This window comes from Anopheles gambiae, chromosome 2 (assembly GCF_943734735.2).
Source record: "Anopheles gambiae chromosome 2, idAnoGambNW_F1_1, whole genome shotgun sequence".
Classification (NCBI taxonomy): Eukaryota; Metazoa; Arthropoda; class Insecta; order Diptera; family Culicidae; genus Anopheles; species Anopheles gambiae.
The window spans coordinates 66538882-66557786 of record NC_064601.1 but is presented as its reverse complement, the minus strand read 5'-3'; the positions used below and the strand labels follow the sequence as shown (position 1 = coordinate 66557786).

Here is an 18905-nt window from a genome sequence, read left to right as displayed (position 1 = left end):
AGTAGGTTGGTAGCTTTTCAATGAGAAATTTGCGGCCTACTAAGGATATTCAAAACATGGTACCGGTAATAAAGCGTTTTCTCAAGCGTTTGGCAGCTGTCAGTTGTTACACCTGTTCTCACTTTCCTCTGAATCGTTATCCGGTTGCTATGGATCGCAATCCATGAGAATGGATCGCAATCAACTACGTCTGAATCGTTGTCAGCTACGTTTGGATTGTTTTCAGCTACGTTTGGATCGCTCTCAGCTATCTTTGGATTTTACGGTAGCTCGCGCAAATTTCGTTGCGGCGCAAAGTTTATTTAGTGACCCCTTGGCGTACTGAACGATTCACATCATAACAGACAATATGAAAAGCAACAATTTAATATTGTTCTATGTTTGAACCCAATTGAGAACTTGTGTTGAAAACCCATTTTAAGGCAATGAATAACAATTGACAGATTTGTCGGCTTCTACGCATCAGAATAGATTCGCAACCAGACCGTCCCTCCATGGCATAGAAGGAATATCCGGCTAAATCTCGAAAGCTGGAACATGACTGAAAGACCACGAAGGTCGTTACGCCAAAAAGAAGAAGATTGTGCAGATTTGTTAGGAAAACTTGGTCAAAGAAAAAAAAAAAATTTATGAATGGTAATGTATGTAAGTTTCACATAAAAAATATGATTAGATTTTACATTTGAATGGATTAATTTTTTAATGCTTTCCTTGGGATGCAAATGTGTCCCGCGGGCACTGAATAAACGGTTGCGCTACAATGAAATTTGCGCGAACTACCCCAAAATCCAAAGGTAGCTGAGAGCGATCCAAATGTAGCTGAAAACGATCCAAACGTAGCTGACAACGATTCAGACGTAGTTGATTGCGATCCATTCTCATGGATTGCGATCCATAGCAACCGGATAAAGATTCAGAGGAAAGTGAGAACAGGTGTATGTTATGCTCCGTGTTATGCTGTGTGGAGTCCTGCGGTCATACGTAGAACTGAATAACCTGCTATGATTAATCTAAAAATCAAAGAAAGCCAAGCTCGCTTGTGATTCAGACAGTAGGCCTTGACCGACAACGGGGTTTGTGCCAAAGAAGAAGAAAAAGAAGTGTGACGTAATTCGTGCCATCTTACTAAAAATAGCAAAATTATATGAGATTCGAGAACTCTTTGGAATAAGGAATACAAATTCATTGTTACAATGTATGTTGTACCAATTTTTAAACGAGTTACGCATAAAAAACCATCACGATACAAGCAACAAATGAGACTCATCAAAATTAATTGGATGGGATTTGTTATCCCGTTATTACAAACACCACAACCGTATGTTCAAATATACACTTTAATCGTAGGTAAACACACATAAAAAATGCTCTTGTTGAATCGAGATTTTAACCCAGTATGGGAAAACATTAGTTATGGCTACTTGTAGTTAACAACTATGACAAACACTCTCTTCTTTAAACTGAAATTGTTTGTACAATAAGTATCTTGGTAAAAATCCTATTCCCATCGGACCCTCAATCACATGCGTTTGTCACGCATTGCAAAAACAGTCGGGAGCAGCTATATAGTTTAAAAAAACATAAAACTTTATAATATTCTTAGGCGGTCCCGTGGTACAGTCGTCAATTCGTACGACTCAATAACATGCCCATGGGTGCATGGGTTTAAGCCTAGAATGGACCGTCCCCCCGTAGTAAGGATTGACTATCTAGCTGCGTGGTAATTCATTTAGTCTCGAAAGCCTGTATAGGCCGGCATGTCCGCGTTAGGACGTTACGCCAAATAGAAGAAGAATATTCTTGGGACGTCGTGGACTAGAGGTGTTAAAAATGGATATTTTTGAAGATCGGCTTAGTTCCGGTTCGTTCATAAAGGTGATCCAGATCATTTGATCGGATCAATCTTACAATCGTTCGTTCTCTGCTAATCCTGTTAGTTAATGTCAAATCTGTTGTATAAGACAAAGAGAACATCTTTTACAGGGATTTTCTTAGGTTTTTGTGGTTGATTCACAAACTTTATTGAATGCTTCCCAGTGGCGTATTTAACGGTAAGTAAGCAAGCAATCAAAGACGGATGCCGAGTACCCCCCCCTAACCCCCCCCCCCCCCCCGTAATCATGTACAAAGGGGCCTCAACAATTCTTACTGCTTAGGGCCCCCGACACTGTAAACCCGCTGCTGATGCTTCCCATAGTTTGTTGGCTCGTTCCCACGATTAATTAGGCGTTACCCTTATTTTTCGGTTGAATTGTTTGATGTCCAATAGAACGATACCAAAACTATGCGGAAATAATACAAAAATATATGGGAAATGGGGAAAAATCGAGAGCAAAATCCAAACAATTACGGGAACCAACCAATAAATCGTGAAAACGCTGTATCCACTGCTGTTCGTCCTTCAAAGGCTGGCTAAGGCGAAGCACGAGTCGTAGAGATGCAGTACATGTTAACGAGCGAGCGAATAAGAGAGCCAGCTATATTTTCATCATCATTGTCGAGTGGACAATACAATCGCAAAAGCTGCTTTAGCACACGATTAGCGCAAAAGAGTGAAGGTGTCTAGTTTCATATGAAATTGACACCTTGCACGGAGATATCTTCATACGATTGCTCATTGCTAACAAAAATATGCTATTTGTGTACATATTCGTGGTCGAATACAAAGTGTGAATCGGATCAGAGCGGTGTGGCCAGTCATACTTTATCGTTTTGGTATAAAGAATCATATACAGTGCAAACCCTCATAACGAGTATCTCTTATAATAAGTTTTTCGCATAACGAGCAAATCTAAATGCTCTATAAATACCCCTCTTAACGCGTAACATCTCGCATAACGAGCAATTTCATTTTTGTTCCCGATAAGAAATCGTGACCATTTCGAGAGTTTCAATCAGAACAAATAGCGAAGCTGAGAGTTTTTCTGCGCTTATCGACAGGTTAACTTATACGTGTAAAGGCTGTTTTGCAGACGAAGTGAACGTGAATATTTTTTACATTAAAATCTGGCGAATTCAGTTGCTCTGACGGCGATAAATTAAAGCTTACATCAAAACAAATAATACAGAAATTCAAACAAGACCCTTTAGGACCATTTTACCCATACGTACGACTCTGGATGATTATTTAAATTCGTTTCCCTTTAAATGAATTTTTCATCATTTAAAAATTTATTAATGAACTTATGCAATATAATAGCAGATAAATATTATATAGTTATTATTTTATGATGAATTGAATGAACGAATGTTAAATACTAATGTAAAATTTTATAGTAATATATTATTATAAATATATTTAAATCGTTTTATTCAGTTTATATTGATTGGTTTATCGAAATAATTTAAGAAACCCATCATTGAACCACATAGGATTTGAGTCGTTGACATTTTTTACGGTGAAATATTTTTCCGAAAAGACAGAACATTAGGAGAATGAGACGGTAAATTTCATTTTTTTCGCCCGAAACCAAGAGCTGTGTAGGAACGAGGTCCCGTATTGTAGAACGGTTTGACAAGTAGCCAAAAGTTCGTTACAAGCAGTTTGACATCTAAGAGCCCTTTTCGATTTGAATTTTATTTGTGATTTAATAGATAAATCGGTCTGGTTATTGCAAGAAAAATGTTAATTGGTTCATAAATTTCACAGGAAGAGTATGTATGCCTGTAGTAACAGTAAATGTTTGAGGGAATGATGAATTTTCAAGGCCTTTCTGTTGTCAAACGGCGTCCAAGATGGCCAATCCGATTTTGGCTAATATTTGACTACGTTGCTACACAGTCCTTTCCCGAAACGATAAACTTAAACCGCTTCAACAATATTACATGCTTTGCGCTCCACTCAGAATTTTACGCTTTATTCACGGTGGAAAATACTGGGTTTTGGCAGGGGTTCTCATAGTTGTGGGACACTTCCTTGACTCTTTCCTATGGAAAGTGAACTTCATATGTAGGAAATTGGACTCTATGGAACCCTTTTGGACAGGCTCCTTGGAAATTCATATTGAATTTGTCGAACAAGGGTGCTATAGAGTCCAATTCAAATTACATTAAGTTCATTTCACGTAACAAAGAGTTAATACAGGGTTTCACACTTTATCTCAAGACCGCGGGACCCCTTCCCGAATCTGTCTTAGTCAAAGCCAAGACTGCGGTATGATGATTGAAAACGTTGATGATACCTGAATTCATCGGATGCAATGCTGAATCTGCGGCACATTTCTCGAAACACACTGGTCCGCGTCGAGGACATGCGGTCGAATATTTTTTTACACGGATAACCTTTGTGTACATCAGTCTATTAGAAACACTCAATTATCCTTTTCATTTTTTTACCAGAAAAGATGATTTCCAGGGTTTCACACTTTATCTCAAGACCGTGGGACCCCTTCCCGAATCTGTCTTAGCCAAAGCCAAGATTGCGGTATGATGCTTGAAATGATGTAAAGTGGTATGATGTAAAGTGTCCCACAGCTATGAGAACTCCTGGGAAACCCTGTAATGGTCAGCGGGGAATGATAAGGAAACGCATTTAATTCATCATTTGAGCTTGTTTTATAGTCTTAATTGTTGGGGAATTCAATTTCCTTTGTTTTGGTGTACGATGAGTAATATTCCGATTAATATTCTATAAAATATAGCGAAAAATCAAAATTTCACGAACACGTAAGGTCTAAAGCGGACTTAAAGGCTTACCCGAGTACAGACGGCGCCCATGGGCCTGTCCACGCCCGAATGCAGAGCCGATTGCATACGCTTCTATCTTCACCATTAACGTAAGAGGAATAGGCTTACACCATGAACGTACCCGAAAACCTAAAGTCTACGTTGACGGGGCCCCTAGACCGCCGGAGTCCCTGGCGGCCGCCCAGTTCGCCCACAGTTAGACTCGCCACTTTATATTCGCATGTTCTGTTTAGATCCTATATTGTTGTCCGATCATTTCTCCCCGACTCACGATCAGCTTCGCCTTGCCGGTGTTTGTTGTTACACTCTCAACGTCTTTAATTTGTTTTTCTTTATTTTTATAGAGACTTTTAGCCGATTGGCCTCATTGCCGATTGGTGTTCGTCTTTTTAATGCTACCTCAGTCGGCTCTGACGGTATCTCACTGCTCTTGGCCACCGTTCTCAACACTCACAATCCTACAGTACGGATTCAGTGATAATTTTGGTATGGGTTGCAGATAAATAACCATACGAACCGGGTCGGAACAGGATTGGGACCAGTTCCTAGAACGGTTTGGATCAATTCAATCAAGTTTCAGGAATGACATGGGTTTGAGATATCAACTCCAAGGTATGTGATCTGAATCAGTTTCGCTTTATGTGTCAGTCTAATTTAAGAGGAGCCCTGGTTATTGCATTGTCTTTATAAAAAACTTGTGCGCATCCTGACGATATTAAATATTTCCATAATTGTATTGCGTGGCCCAGTAACCAGGCCAAATTAACTAGTTATTTTATGTTGTGTCAATGGTCAATGGTTTATTTCATGAAATCGAGAACAATGAACTTAGAAGTTTTTGTTGTTAAACGATTTCCATAGTAACCAAACAATAAATTGACGCATGCTTGTTGCAGCAACGTGGACAAGCACATTTGTCTGCAGTGAAGGTATATTGAGCCAAAGTTTAGTGTAAAAGACGCGGTTCCTGAAAAAGGATAATATTAAAATAAACATTTAATAACAGTTTTGTTTCATTCTGTGGGATCATACATCTCATGTGCTAAAGCTTGAACTGGGAAACCTATTCCATTAATTTGTGGCATTGCATTTGCACAAAAATAACGAAAGAAGTTTAGAAAGTTTATAGAGTAAATAGTGATGGAAAACTCGCGACCATTTATGGATTTTCCTGGAGCTGGAAATGTGGATAGCAGTGGTCTCACATTGATTAATCAGCGGTCAAAGGGTGCAGGCCGGTTAGTACGCAAAACTAGTGCAGAGATAGTTAGTGAAGCGAAAAGCATGCTTGCTGGAGGTGAGCGATGATTAAACAATACTGTATTGCTCTGGATATAATAAGGATGATGATTCTTCATGATGTAGGTATTGGAGGCACCAGGTTGGTTTCAGCCCGCCGACCAATAACGCCACGCGAACCTAGAAGGCAACTGTATGGCCGTCTGGCTCCTCCGGGGCGACCTCCAAGTGCAATAAATTTAAAGTATTTACAACAGGGAGCCAATACGCTACCATCGTTAGAGCCCATCCAGTTAAACAGCACTGCAGGAACTGCAGCGTCTAGTTCCTTACGGTCTGATTCTATCGATGTGAAAGGCAGCATAAGCATTGGAAGTGAACCGGCTGGGCACAGTTCATCTACAGTCATAGGTAGAGAAAAGTTGCCAGCACTTGCCAATATTCCGCAAAAATTATCTGGATCGTTTGAAAATAGTAAGTATTGGAATTGGATAGAACTTCGGTTCAGCTTATTATAATATATAGTTTGGCCGCTCAATGGTTTGTCGTATTAAACAGTACATCAGTGTTGCATAATTGTAAGCAATACATTGTATTACATTATCTTATGACAAACGCGACATACATTACGGCGTGGGGCATTTCAAATAATCATTCCTTATGCGTTGTTTTTTTTTAGAATAAATCCATTTTGCGATTATTGTGAAATACTACGTATTGAATTAAAGTAATGATATAATAATACTCTGCTTTTATTTCAGTCTAAATTCACTGGTTGAACTTCGATCGCAACTGTTGATTTTTTTGGTATTTAGTAATATAATATTTTCCATACAAAAAAAACCGTATCCTTGTAGCAAAGACTGACTATCCGGATGCGTGGTACCTAACAAGTTTTGAAAGCCTGAATAGGCCTGGTAACGATAGGATTTAAGGTATAACCCTATGCCAAATAGAAAAATCAGAAATTTTAGTTTAATCTTAATATCTATCATTCTTTCTTGCAAGTCATTTTATGCTAGAGTGTGTATATTTGTGGTTCTACATTAGCTCTTTCGAGTCGTCAACCGTCAACTCCATACAATATTAACAGGAGTTTGATGGGTTTGCTCAAGGTCTTTGAAAGAGAACAGGTCGATGCGCTTAGAGTAAATTGACAGAAAGCCATGGGAAAATTTTGACAGTTAAGTTGAACATGGTTTATGTTTAGCGATGGAGTGAATGAGAATTTCGTTCAGCATTTTGCACTCATTTTCTATTACTAATGAGAGCAATTATAATGTTACATGGCTGATACAATCCAAGGATCTCATTTATCATTCGTCACCGGGTTATAAGCAAAGGAAGTTATGTGTATTGTACATGTGTGTGCCGATTCGATATTTCATTTTACTCTCAGTGTTGAGTTGAAAGTTAAGAGGACTTTTCACATCCAGCTGGATCATTGACTGTGCTTTATATGACCAAAATCAGTTCCTTCTGCAGGCCTCGCTGCAAACGGTAGTGATTCGTGGCTACGGAATGGCAAATAATGAAAAATAATTTAAATGTTTCTGAATATACAGTAGACTCTATTAACTTCTCCTTTTTCTCCATGAATGGTTGGAACACTCTAAATATAAATTTGTCTTCTTTTTCGCTTTAGCTATTACCCGTTTGTTTGTAAATACTTTTTCATGAAACTGTCAAAAGCGAGCTGAAAATGGCAACCTAAAGAGAAAGGCGGTATGATTTTGTAAATAAATTTTAATTCTTTTGCCCCTTATATCTCGTTTTTATTCCATTATTAATCAGTAATCTATTCTAACCGTTACTCATGAAAAAATATAGCCTAATATGCTGCAATTGTGACGTAAATGTGACTACAGATGAGGAATTTTTTTGCAAAACATTTCTATTTATGCCGTACAATCTAGAACTTGTCTATCATAGAACTATGAGCAAAAGAATGTTTTTTACTATTTTTTTTATTAAAGTTGAATTTACTTATCTTGAGGCTTCCTTACATAGATAAATTGCCTAACAAGCATTTTTCTATCTATTTTTTCAAACTGTATTGATCGGAGCTACGCTCTAGCTTTAAAGACTTGCAATACAGGTGATAGCGCTCCTCAGAAGACAAAAAAAAAATTAGTAATAAAAATATCAATGGACTTGATCTGACTGAATTGATTCCATTTTTATCCAGTTCATACAACCATATATTACAGCGATCGGCAAGCTTTTGAGGTAAAGGGCCAAATTGTGTAAATGATCAAGAGCCGCGGGCCAGTTAATTTAGCACTCAAATTATTACATCATAAAAGATTTCAAACCGAATAATTGGATCATGATATCAAGCAATACGATTCATGATATTGTTGATTTTATGTAATAATGTCATCCAAGCAAGGTTAAAGATTGGTAATTCCTATTATTAAAACTAATTGTAAAAGTAGTACGGTAGTGAGATCTCTGCACATGCACATGCTAGTCACAACATTATTTTTCTAGATAAAACATTTATTACTGTGGTGGTAGTTTTGAACAAGAAAAATGATCGTGTTCGTGGAGCATTTCTTGATATACCAACATTTAACCAACTTCGTTATGTACAGTCAAGCGATATCAAAATGTATCACCTGAGGCTGATTTGGGGAGCTATATCGACCATAGAATAAATGGCCAATGCTTTTCATGAGCAAAAAAATTTTAAAGCATTGCGAAAAAATACTGTTGGGAAAAGAAAGTTATTGCTTCTAACAGGACTCAGCTACAACCCATAAGGTTTCAACGAAGTTGTGCGTGCGGCTTGCAATGACTTTGAAAAGCGTTTACGTGGGGTTATCAAATACAAGGAAAAAGATTTTAACTCATCTAAAATAAACGTAATTTTACTACTTAAAGATGGTTTAAACATCGATTCTGCAGATAAATAGAAACTATTGGTTTGATTTTTAAGAATTACAAAAGTGTATCAAATTTTGCTGGTGAAAGACGCATGTAAAGTTATTATTAAAAAAAATCATTGAATCAATACTTTATTGCATTTTGAACGAGCCTTTCCAAAAAGTGTGCCGTAGAGTTCACTTATCGATACATACAGTACAATTCCCGTAAAAAAGAGTCAATAAAGTGTCCCAAAATTATCTTGAAAGTGTCCCAACTTCTGAAAACCACAATAATGATTAGTCCATCAATCCATATTATGTTAATCAAGGGTGACAAGTACGACGGAATGATTTGTCATGCTAAAAGTTGTTCAGTAACTTTTGTATCATCTTCATCATCATCTCTCTCATTTGTTTCCAAGCTTATACAAATAAAGTGTTGTATTGTTTAAAACTTATTCTCTTTATTTTAAACGCCACACGTGAAATTCACTTTTTAACAATTAAATAAGCGTAGCACGCACGTCTGACCCTTATCGCGGTCCGTAGGAGAGAGCCCCAGTTCGTGTATCGATTTCTTGCATCATGCAGAAGACCGATCACCGATTATCTCTCCCGATCGGCACTCATCCTGTCGGCTTCCCGGGGTAGGCAACCTCTTTTGTCGCACACAGCATAAAGTTTATGTAATGTTTGCAATTTAAGTGATGGCAGCTCAGAATTATAACTACCCGATTTCGATGCCGTGTTCAGAATCGATTTTGGAGCTGATTCCGATTCTCGAATCGATTTTGATTTTGGAGACAATTTCAATTCTGGAATCGATTCTAATTCCGGAGGTGATGCCATACCCGAACCCGATTCTGGAGGCGATTCCGTAACCGATTTTGGAGCCAATTTCGGAGCTGATTCCAAATCTGACTACGCTTCCGGCTCCGGAATCATACTCAGTTCTGGAATTGAGATCCGAAGTTGCAGAAAAAGTTCTATTTGAAACTACAGTGGAGCGCCGTTTATCCGGGCTTCTCGGGACTCGATCTCGCCCGGATAAGCGAATAATACGGATAATGAGTCAAATGATAAATTTTATCACCAATTCCTGATGAGGTTCTGGAAAATTTTCTAATTTTTTGATAAAAATAACCCAGTTTTAATGTACTTTATGTTTTTCCAATGAGAATATTTAAAATTTGACAATGACAATGTGCTCTGATAACCGCTTTTCTAATATCCTCCTGCGCACGAAATGTCACCTTTGTATTGAGCTGTCATTTCTCAACAGCACGGATAAACAGAAAGACGGATAAAAGGTACCCGAATAAACGGCGCTCCACTGTATTCAACAACTTAGAACCTTTGTGATTATCGATACAATCGTAGCTACATACGCCAATACCCATACGTTTGCTTTCATGGAGATGCCGCAACCGATTCCGTTTGGGCAGTCGATTCTGATTTCGAAGCCGATTCCGATTTCGAAACCGATTCCAATTCCGGAGCCGATTCTGATTTCGAAGCCGATTTCTGAATTGATTTTAGAAACTGATTCCGGACCTGCGATTCGGAATTGATACCAGAAAAAAATCTGACCTAGCAGTAACCAATTCCGACCAAAACTTCATTTGGCCCATAACGCCATAATGGCTTTGTACACCGATGCTGTATGTTAACACGTTCAGCTCTAGTAAACTTTCCGTATGCCAGTGGTGGTCCCCAGGGATCGTCGTTAGTCTTTTGGTGGGGGCTAATGTTACTATCCAGCTAAAGATTTATGGTATTTGGTGGCTCCGAACAGTCAGGCGAGCTTGGAGAGTGTTCAAAAGTAGCTTAACATAATTTACTAAGGTTCGAAAACGGTGGTACTACAATTTTATTTATTTTTTATTTTTTTATTAATTTTTTTTATAGAGACGTACGTGGTGTACGTTAGGGCGTGTTACAATGTTTATGACAAATGGGATCCTGCTTCACATTCCTAATCGTTAATATTTTGTAATTTAATTGTAGTTCACGATTATGAAAATCAAGAAAGCAAATCATCGGACCAATCGAATAAGTCGTCACAGCCTGTCCCTACACATGGTTCAGCGAATAGTATTGTAAAAAACCATCCCTTGAAAAGACGCCAGGTTCAATCGTTTGAAGAAAAACTACAAGCTCCTAATGCAATTGCAACGGATGATAAGGTATAGCTGAATTAATTTGTTCTTATTGACAATCAAGCAATTGAATGAAGCAATGGTTAGCAATAATCAATATCTATTCTTAACATTACCATTAGAGTTTACTAGAAGATCAGTCAAAACTGCTAAGAAGAAGTAATGATTTGCTAGTGCAGTCTTCGACCGAGTCTCTGTTGGAGATGCTGAAAGCGTATTCTGGATTGAAGGACTGCGATGAAAGTACAACCGCTTACATCAGTGCGGTAAGCAATCGATGAAAGTGTTAATTTTTCTCAAGGGTAACATAACATAATACTATTATTTTATCAGATTCTTCATGAGCTATATGTAAGAGTAAAGAACTCTAAAGGCAGTTGGCGTGGTACAGTTTTGGGTGCATTGTACGGACTAGTGGAGGCCTCTTCGTCCAAGATATTACTATTGGTGGCCAGCACAGTTTTGGCTGTAAGTGCTATAAACGAACAAATGCAATAGCGGCTGTCTCGAGTTGTTTTTATTTATTTATTTATTTTTATTAATTTTTTGTTTGCAGATGAATGTTACGGGAAGCAATCTGACCGGTGCCTGTAAGCTTGTGTTCAAGATCGCCCGTAATGAGAATAACGACAATTTGTTTATGGATAGTGATGTGCCCGGTATGTATGCACTCTAAACGAAACTGTGAATTAGTAGTTATAAAGGATAGATTGTACGAAATTAAATCGATTTTTTTTTGTTTCGCAGAACTTCTAGTTGATGGGCTTGGACGCGCATCACCTATAGAAGATTCAGAAGCTTGCATATACGGTTACGGGGCAGTACGGTTCCTTACTGGCTCGTCGAACGGTGCAAACAATACCACAGCTAACGGTTCAGATGTAGGCAACAACGTACGTTCACTTGCTGTTCGTTTGGCTAAACATGGTCTCTGCCAGCTGATGGTGTTGCATCTAAAAATGATCAATGAAATCGCATCTACTACACAATTAGCAGGATCTCCACTGCACGCGTTGTTTCAGCTTTCGGGGGCTTTGCGCACATTGGCTGGTAATTATTGTGTAGCTGTTCCCAGCGCATGTCACTTATCCAACCGTCATCATCAAAGGCCCGATAAGAAAGATGAGGATGAGGATATTGCGCAGATCGAACAAGCTGTGCCTTTGCTGGTACGTGCGGCTGAAATGTGTATCAAAGAGCCGGAAGTGCAAGCTAATATAATTCGAACGCTGAGCGTTCTTTCGGAACGGGCGGAATGTTGCGAACGTTTAGCAGTAGCTGCCTCACGGTTAGGAATTTTGCTTGGATCCGTAATGCAGACTAGTCAAACGGTGGAGAAAGGATTGGCTACATGTAATCGGTTGGGCTACATTCTTGGCAACGTAATGGCGCGCTGGGATACAGCGCGTAACCAATTCTACTGTTGTGATGTGTCGTGCGATGCTTTGTTGGCAACGTTAGAGTACTACGCAAATAAAAGCTTTACATTGAAGAATCAGATGGGAGACTCTGTAGCACAGGTGTTGACCAAATTGATACGAATTCTGGCAAACATGTGTGTGAATGGAGACGTAGGATACGGGATGAGCAGGAGGTCACCGTTGGGTGAAATTCTTTTGAATATTTTGCTCAAAGTGAAGGACCCTAAGGCAAGTTGATGAGCATTGTTTTGGCGACCAACGTATTTGTGTTAAGTATGAAACGATGTGTTTTTTTCGATTTTTTTTTTAATTTTTTGCAGTCTACAGAATTGGAGGAGCTCTTGTTTGCCACGCTGGGCGCTTTGCATAATCTTTCGTACTACTATGAACCGAGCGACACAGACGGGGCTTCGTACCAAATGCATGCTGGAAGCATTGCAGAGCGGATGAAAGACATTTGTGGTACGTTGTGCTCCATTCTGGGAAGTGATCATAACCCTGCCCGATCGGAAGTGGCGCGTGTACTAGGCAACATGACCCGCAACACGGCAACACGTCAAACGTTCAGCGAAGAGAATGGGATGAAGATCCTGAAACAGTGTTTGACATCAAAAAACGACGAACTCATGGTTACGTCCTGCGGTGTTCTGGTGAACATGCTCGGTGATTGGTCCAGCAGAGTTCCATTCCACGAGATTGATGGTCCCACCATACTGAGGCGTTTGCTACATAGAGGCGTTAATAATCGGGACTGGATTATGGCAGGAATTGCGTGCCAGGCTATATGGAACTATTTGATAGATACGTCTGATATCATGAAATCATTGGGACAGGTGGAGATTGACTTAATTTGTGGAGCATTAGCAGACGGACTAGGTGAGCAAAGCACATGCGACCAGTAAAATGAATAGCTTGTGTAATTCCCGTATTTATTTTTTATTTATTACAGATGAAGACAATTTATTCGGTGGCAAGGAGCCTGACATCTTTTGGGAAGACTTTGCTCCGGTAGCAACAGATTTATGGGAGCGATTACAAATGTGCTTGTCAAACGGGAATTCTCCTTGTGAGTCTTCAGATGAATATGTGTGAAGAAGATGTGAACTGGGCTTATCTACCATAGCGATCAAAAGATATAACCTAGATAACATTATAGGTGAACCAAAATGTGTTATGTGTTATACAGCCTGCACCCGATTGCTGAATGTTGACGTTAGGGTCATGTTTCATAGTTTTAAACACAGAGCCGGGAAGAATTATAAGGTTGGTTTGGTGAATGACGGTACCACAATACCGAAACTAATAAACAAATCAAAAACCAAATCCCACATCCCACACAGTCGAAAATATCAATTTTAACGAGACACAATTAATGGATGACGCCGCACTGCGAATACACAGCGTGGTATTGTCCATAAAGGTAGCATCCGGTGATTTTCAAGGTACGCCCCCCAGATTTAGTAAAAGGTAGATACACATGTACAAAACTTTTCTGATCCGATTTCAGTAAAAAACATGGAAAAATAATTGAAACAAATAAAAATAATTTTCAAAAGCGGCTTCAAATCGTTTGGCATATATCGACTTTAAGCCGGGTTCGATAGCATTTCGCATGTTATTCTGCTTTCAAAGCTTAAAAAACTGGGTTTCGCTGATAACCATATTACCTGGCTTCACTCCTACTTAACCAGTCGCTCATATCACATAAGTATCGGACCTCATCGCTCTCACACTTTTACCAGTTCGTCCGGAGTCCCTCAAGGAAGTAATCTGGGCCCATTACTTTTTCTCATTTTTATCAACGATATATAGTTTGTGTACCGACGGGCTTACACCTCGTGTACGCCGACGATGTGAACATATTTCTTCCAGTGCAAAATGCCAGTGACTGTCAACGCCTCCAGATAGTCCTTGATGATATCGATAGTTGGTGCATCAGTATGTGTGGATAAATGTCAGTGCATTTTGTTGATATTAAATTAACTGTGATCAAGTGATCAAGTGATTGAACACGAGTTGGTTGCACACAATGTCACCAAGCATGCGATGGTCGCACCAACTGTTTGAGCCTCGCCTCTGATCTTCGCAGTAGAGCTCGTGACTGAGATGATTTTGTTTCAGCCAGAATTTTGCATGACTATGTCAGTGACATTTTGCAAAATTGATCACAGCAAAAAAAAGTCGTGATATAGTGACTGACCAAGCGATGGTCGCAAACATGTCATGAGCATGTATTAGTCACACCAATCGTTCTGAGTATCACCTCTGATTATCACAATTGAGTACGTGACGCTGATATGGATTTTGTTTCAGTCAGATTTTTTTATGACATTGATAGTGACATTTTGCAGCACTGCTCGCATCTTATTCGAACGTCATGTATTCGCGACCTGGGAGTGTTACTAGACGACAAACTATCATTTCGTCCCCATATCGACAGCGTTATTGCGAAGGGAAACCAGCTGCTTAATCTTATAACGTACACCTGCCGTGAATTTATCGATCCCGTGTGCATCAAATCGGTTTACTGTTCCGTTGTACGATCTTGTCTTGAGTACTGCTCTCTGGTTTGGTGCCCGCCTACTGTTGGTGATATAAATCGATTTGAAGCCTTGCAAAGGAAAATCACTAGGTACGCGATCCGGTTCCTTCCTTGGCAATCTCACCATACTAGGCCATCCTATCATCAGCGATGTCTGCTTCTCGGACTCGGAACACTTAGCAAACGGCGTCGAAATGCGCACGTCGGCGTTTAAGGAAAAATTGCGGTTGCGTGATGTGTAACGTATATGTCTGACGTATGTGTATTATTATTTATAATATAAACGATTAGACCAATAGGTCCGTCTGTTTAAAAAACAAATATAAACAATATAAAATGCTTCGATCAGCCGCCGCCAGATGCGCTAGTCAAAATTGAAATTACACGGTCGAGTACGAACAATGTACCCCGGCCTTTAACGTGGTGGTGTAGGGCATTTCGGGATTGAAGCCTTCTCTTGATAATCTCTGCCTTCTCTTGATAATTCGTTGTAGGCTGAGTGTGTGAGTATGTTTTTCATTTACGCCTTAAAAACCTCGTTTTGTGTTTCTCAATATCGTCTGTGACCCGTCAAGACCCGTCTAAAATGAATGCTATTACAAAGTTGTCACTTCAGAAGCACGTCAAACAACGTCATTCGTTCCTGGAACTCATGGACTGTTACAGTCGATTCGTTATCCAATTGAAGCAACTAATCAATAGTAAGGTAATCGCATACCTCTCGTTCACTGACACTAACAAGGATGACCTCCTGCAAAGTAAAGACCTGGTGTATGACCGAATTCCTGTCTCGGATGATCTCATAATAGCGCATACCAAACGAGCATTACGGCCTTAGTGCCGTATACTTTGATGATTCAACCATTCCTTCAGTAATCAGTCACACACACATACATACACACATAAAGGCCGGGGGACACTGTCCGTACTCGCTAGTGTAATTTCGATTTTCACTAGCGCATCTGGCGGCGGCTGACCCAAGCATTTTGCTAAACAATTTGGAACCGCTTCAGAAAATATGTTATTTTTCCATGGTTTTTACTTAAACTGGACTGGAAAAGGTTTAAAATTGATAGACAAATATGTTGTGCAAGTATTTCAGCCATTTTCGTCTAAAACAATGGTAGAAAAACTACTTAAATTTGAGATTTCAGACATCCAATCCCAGGATGACCAAAACAAGCTTCCACCAGCCGCCGCCAGATGCGCTAGTGAAAATCGAAATTACACTAGCGAGTGCGGACAGTGTCCCCCGGCCTTAAAGGTTTTTGAAAAAGTGGTTTACTCCAAGCTCTTAGCATCAGCATATCAATACATCAGCCAACAGCAACTCGGATTCGTTCCTAAACTTTCGACAGTGACCAACCTGGTCGATTTTACATCTCATTGTTTGAGAAATATGGATAAAAGATTCCAGACTGACCTAATATATACCGGTATCTAGGCAACAGTCGATAGCATTAATCAAACCATTTTACTAGAAAAGTTGTCAAAATTGGGATTCGTAACTAAAATATTAGTATGTTGGCTGAAGTCATACTTTGTTGACCGAACGTACGCTGCGATCATCGAGTAATGTATTTCCCAACTGTTTGTTGGATTGTCTGATGTTCCACAGGGAAACAATCTTGACACCCTAATTTTCATTTTATTCGTTAACTTGCTGATTTACCCGGTTTCACACGGGAGAATATGATTGTATCGTTTTAATTGAAAATAGAAGAATATGCAATCCGAGGAGTACAAACACTATTCCAACGATTATATCCCAAAGCTTCGTTTCTTCTTATCTGGCGGAATAACCGTAGGTAGTTAAGATCTGCCATAGCAGTAATTCATTTGGATACCAGTGAGTTTATTGGTTTAACCATACTTACTTACTTATTCGGTGCTACAACCGCTTTGCGGTCTTGGCCTGCCTCAGGAGAGTCCGAAACCGCTCACGGTCTCGCGCCTTCGTCTGCCAGTCCATTATCCCGGCCTTAATGGCGGACGCTTCCACGCTATCTTGCCACCTTAGTTTGGGCTCACCTCGCCTCTTCTGTCCTTGTGGACGGCCTATACCAGGATAAACAGTTTTGAGTATCAGGGACTTGATCCATGCTAAAGTTGGGCACATGACGGGCATTCTTTTGGCAATATAATTCAATTAATTATGAACTACATCAATTCAACAATGTTCTGTTTTAGCAGTTTTACTTACTCATTTTTCCAGTTTCATCTTGTTTTGTTCAAGTGACAGTAAACGTACAGAAGTCATTGTTTATATAAAATTTCCACAGCACGTAATTCCGTCGTCTTCTTTTTCTTCTTTGGCAGAACAACCGCTAATCATTGCTACGTATTGAGGGCTCGGTCCATACCAGGCTTAAATACAGGACGGGCATGTAGGTAGGTCTTGCATGATGACAACATTATCACGGAACCGGTCATTCCTCGCGATTACCATGTGATTGATGGTGTACAAACATTTAATTTGACTTTTAATTTGACTGCTCCATGGACTTTTTGTGATAAAAATACTCGTTTCTATATGGTATTCGCATATGTTTAACCCTTGTAAGGATACTATAGCATTTTTCGATATGAAATCGTTATACGCGTTAGAGCGTTAGAGATAACTCAGACCAAATTACTTATATAGTAATTAATTTACTCTCCTATTTTCCCCTATGGTTTATCCGTATTCTTTTAAAACTTTTCACAGAAAAGTGTCATGTCATCTTCATTTTTTGTGCTCGGAAAACATCGTTCTACAACTATAAATTTTGTGGTTCTTCAATCGAATATACCGACCACAGAAACGAGTTCACCGCTCCAAGAAGCATGCTTTGGAAGAGCAAAACATGCGGGAACTCGAGCAAACCAGAGAGGCGTACGGACCGACACGAAAGTTTTACCAAGCGATAGCAGGTCACCGAAATAACGTGGTACCTAAGGTTACCTGCTGTCCCAACAAGGATGGAGATCTGGTTAGTAACCAGCCAGAGGTCCTCTCGCGGTGGGCTCAGTACTTTGATGAATTACTCAACGACCAGTTAAACGAACAGCTAGAAGCGCCACTAGCAGATAGTGTCATGCTACTGCCACCTAGCATAGAAGAAACACGAAAGGCTATCCGTCGGCTGAAAAATAACAAGGCGCGCGGAACCGACGGAATTGCAGCTGAACTGGTCAAGAATGGAGGTGCACGACTAGAAAACGAGATTCATCAAATCGTTACTGAGGTGTGGGATAGCGAATCGATGCCTTGTGATTGGAATCTCGGCATCATCTACCCCGTATACAAGAAGGGAGACAGGTTGGACTGTAACAACTACAGGGGTATTAGGGTGTTGAATACCGCCTATAAAATATTCTCCCTGACCCTTCAAGATCGCCTTGTCCTGCACGTCGAAGAGATAGTAGGGAACTATCAAAGAGGATTCCGAAACGGAAAATCAACCACTGATCAGATCTTCACCATGCGGCAGATCTTGGAGAAGATGGCTGAATACAGAAACGACACATACCATCTCTTCATAGACTTCAATGCCGCATACGATAGCATAGCCAGGGTAAAACTGTACGACGCTATGAGCTCATTTGGAATCCCGGCCAAACTGATAAGGCTAGTTAGAATGACTATGACCAACGTCACATGCCAGGTGAGGGTGGATGGAAAACTCTCAGGACCTTTTGCTACCACCAAAGGTCTGCGCTAAGGAGACGGGCTTGCTTGTCTCCTATTCAACCTGGCGCTATAGAGGGCCATCCGTGACTCGAGGGTGGAGACTACGGGAACCATCTTTTATAAGTCAACCCAGATCCTGGCATACGCTGATGATATAGACATCATTGGTCTGCGGCTCTCCTATGTAGCAGAAGCCTACCAAGGGATTGAGCAGACGGCAGAGAACCTCGGATTGCAGATAAACGAGGCAAAGACCAAACTGATGGTGGCAACATCAGTGGACCTACCAATAAATAATCAGAATCTACGTAGGCG

The 18905-nt window shown here is 39.9% G+C and overlaps 1 protein-coding gene across 2 annotated transcripts; it reads left to right on the top strand.

Annotated features, from left to right (window-relative positions):
* Positions 1-5588: 5588 nt before the first annotated feature.
* LOC1278500 (armadillo repeat-containing protein 2) lies at positions 5589-13935 on the top strand. Of its 2 annotated transcripts, XM_061647220.1 has the most exons (9): positions 5589-5983; positions 6052-6399; positions 10803-10981; positions 11077-11220; positions 11288-11422; positions 11511-11613; positions 11702-12603; positions 12696-13251; positions 13325-13935. In XM_061647220.1, the coding sequence occupies exons 1-9, from the start codon at positions 5827-5829 to the stop codon at positions 13465-13467; spliced, it is 2667 nt and encodes an 888-aa protein (XP_061503204.1). In that variant the 5' UTR covers positions 5589-5826; the 3' UTR covers positions 13468-13935. The 2 variants fall into 2 exon arrangements, with proteins under 2 accessions (XP_061503204.1, XP_061503205.1); XM_061647221.1 differs by lacking the exons at positions 5589-5983; positions 6052-6399 and having other exon boundaries at positions 10835-10981; positions 11079-11220.
* Positions 13936-18905: the final 4970 nt, after the last annotated feature.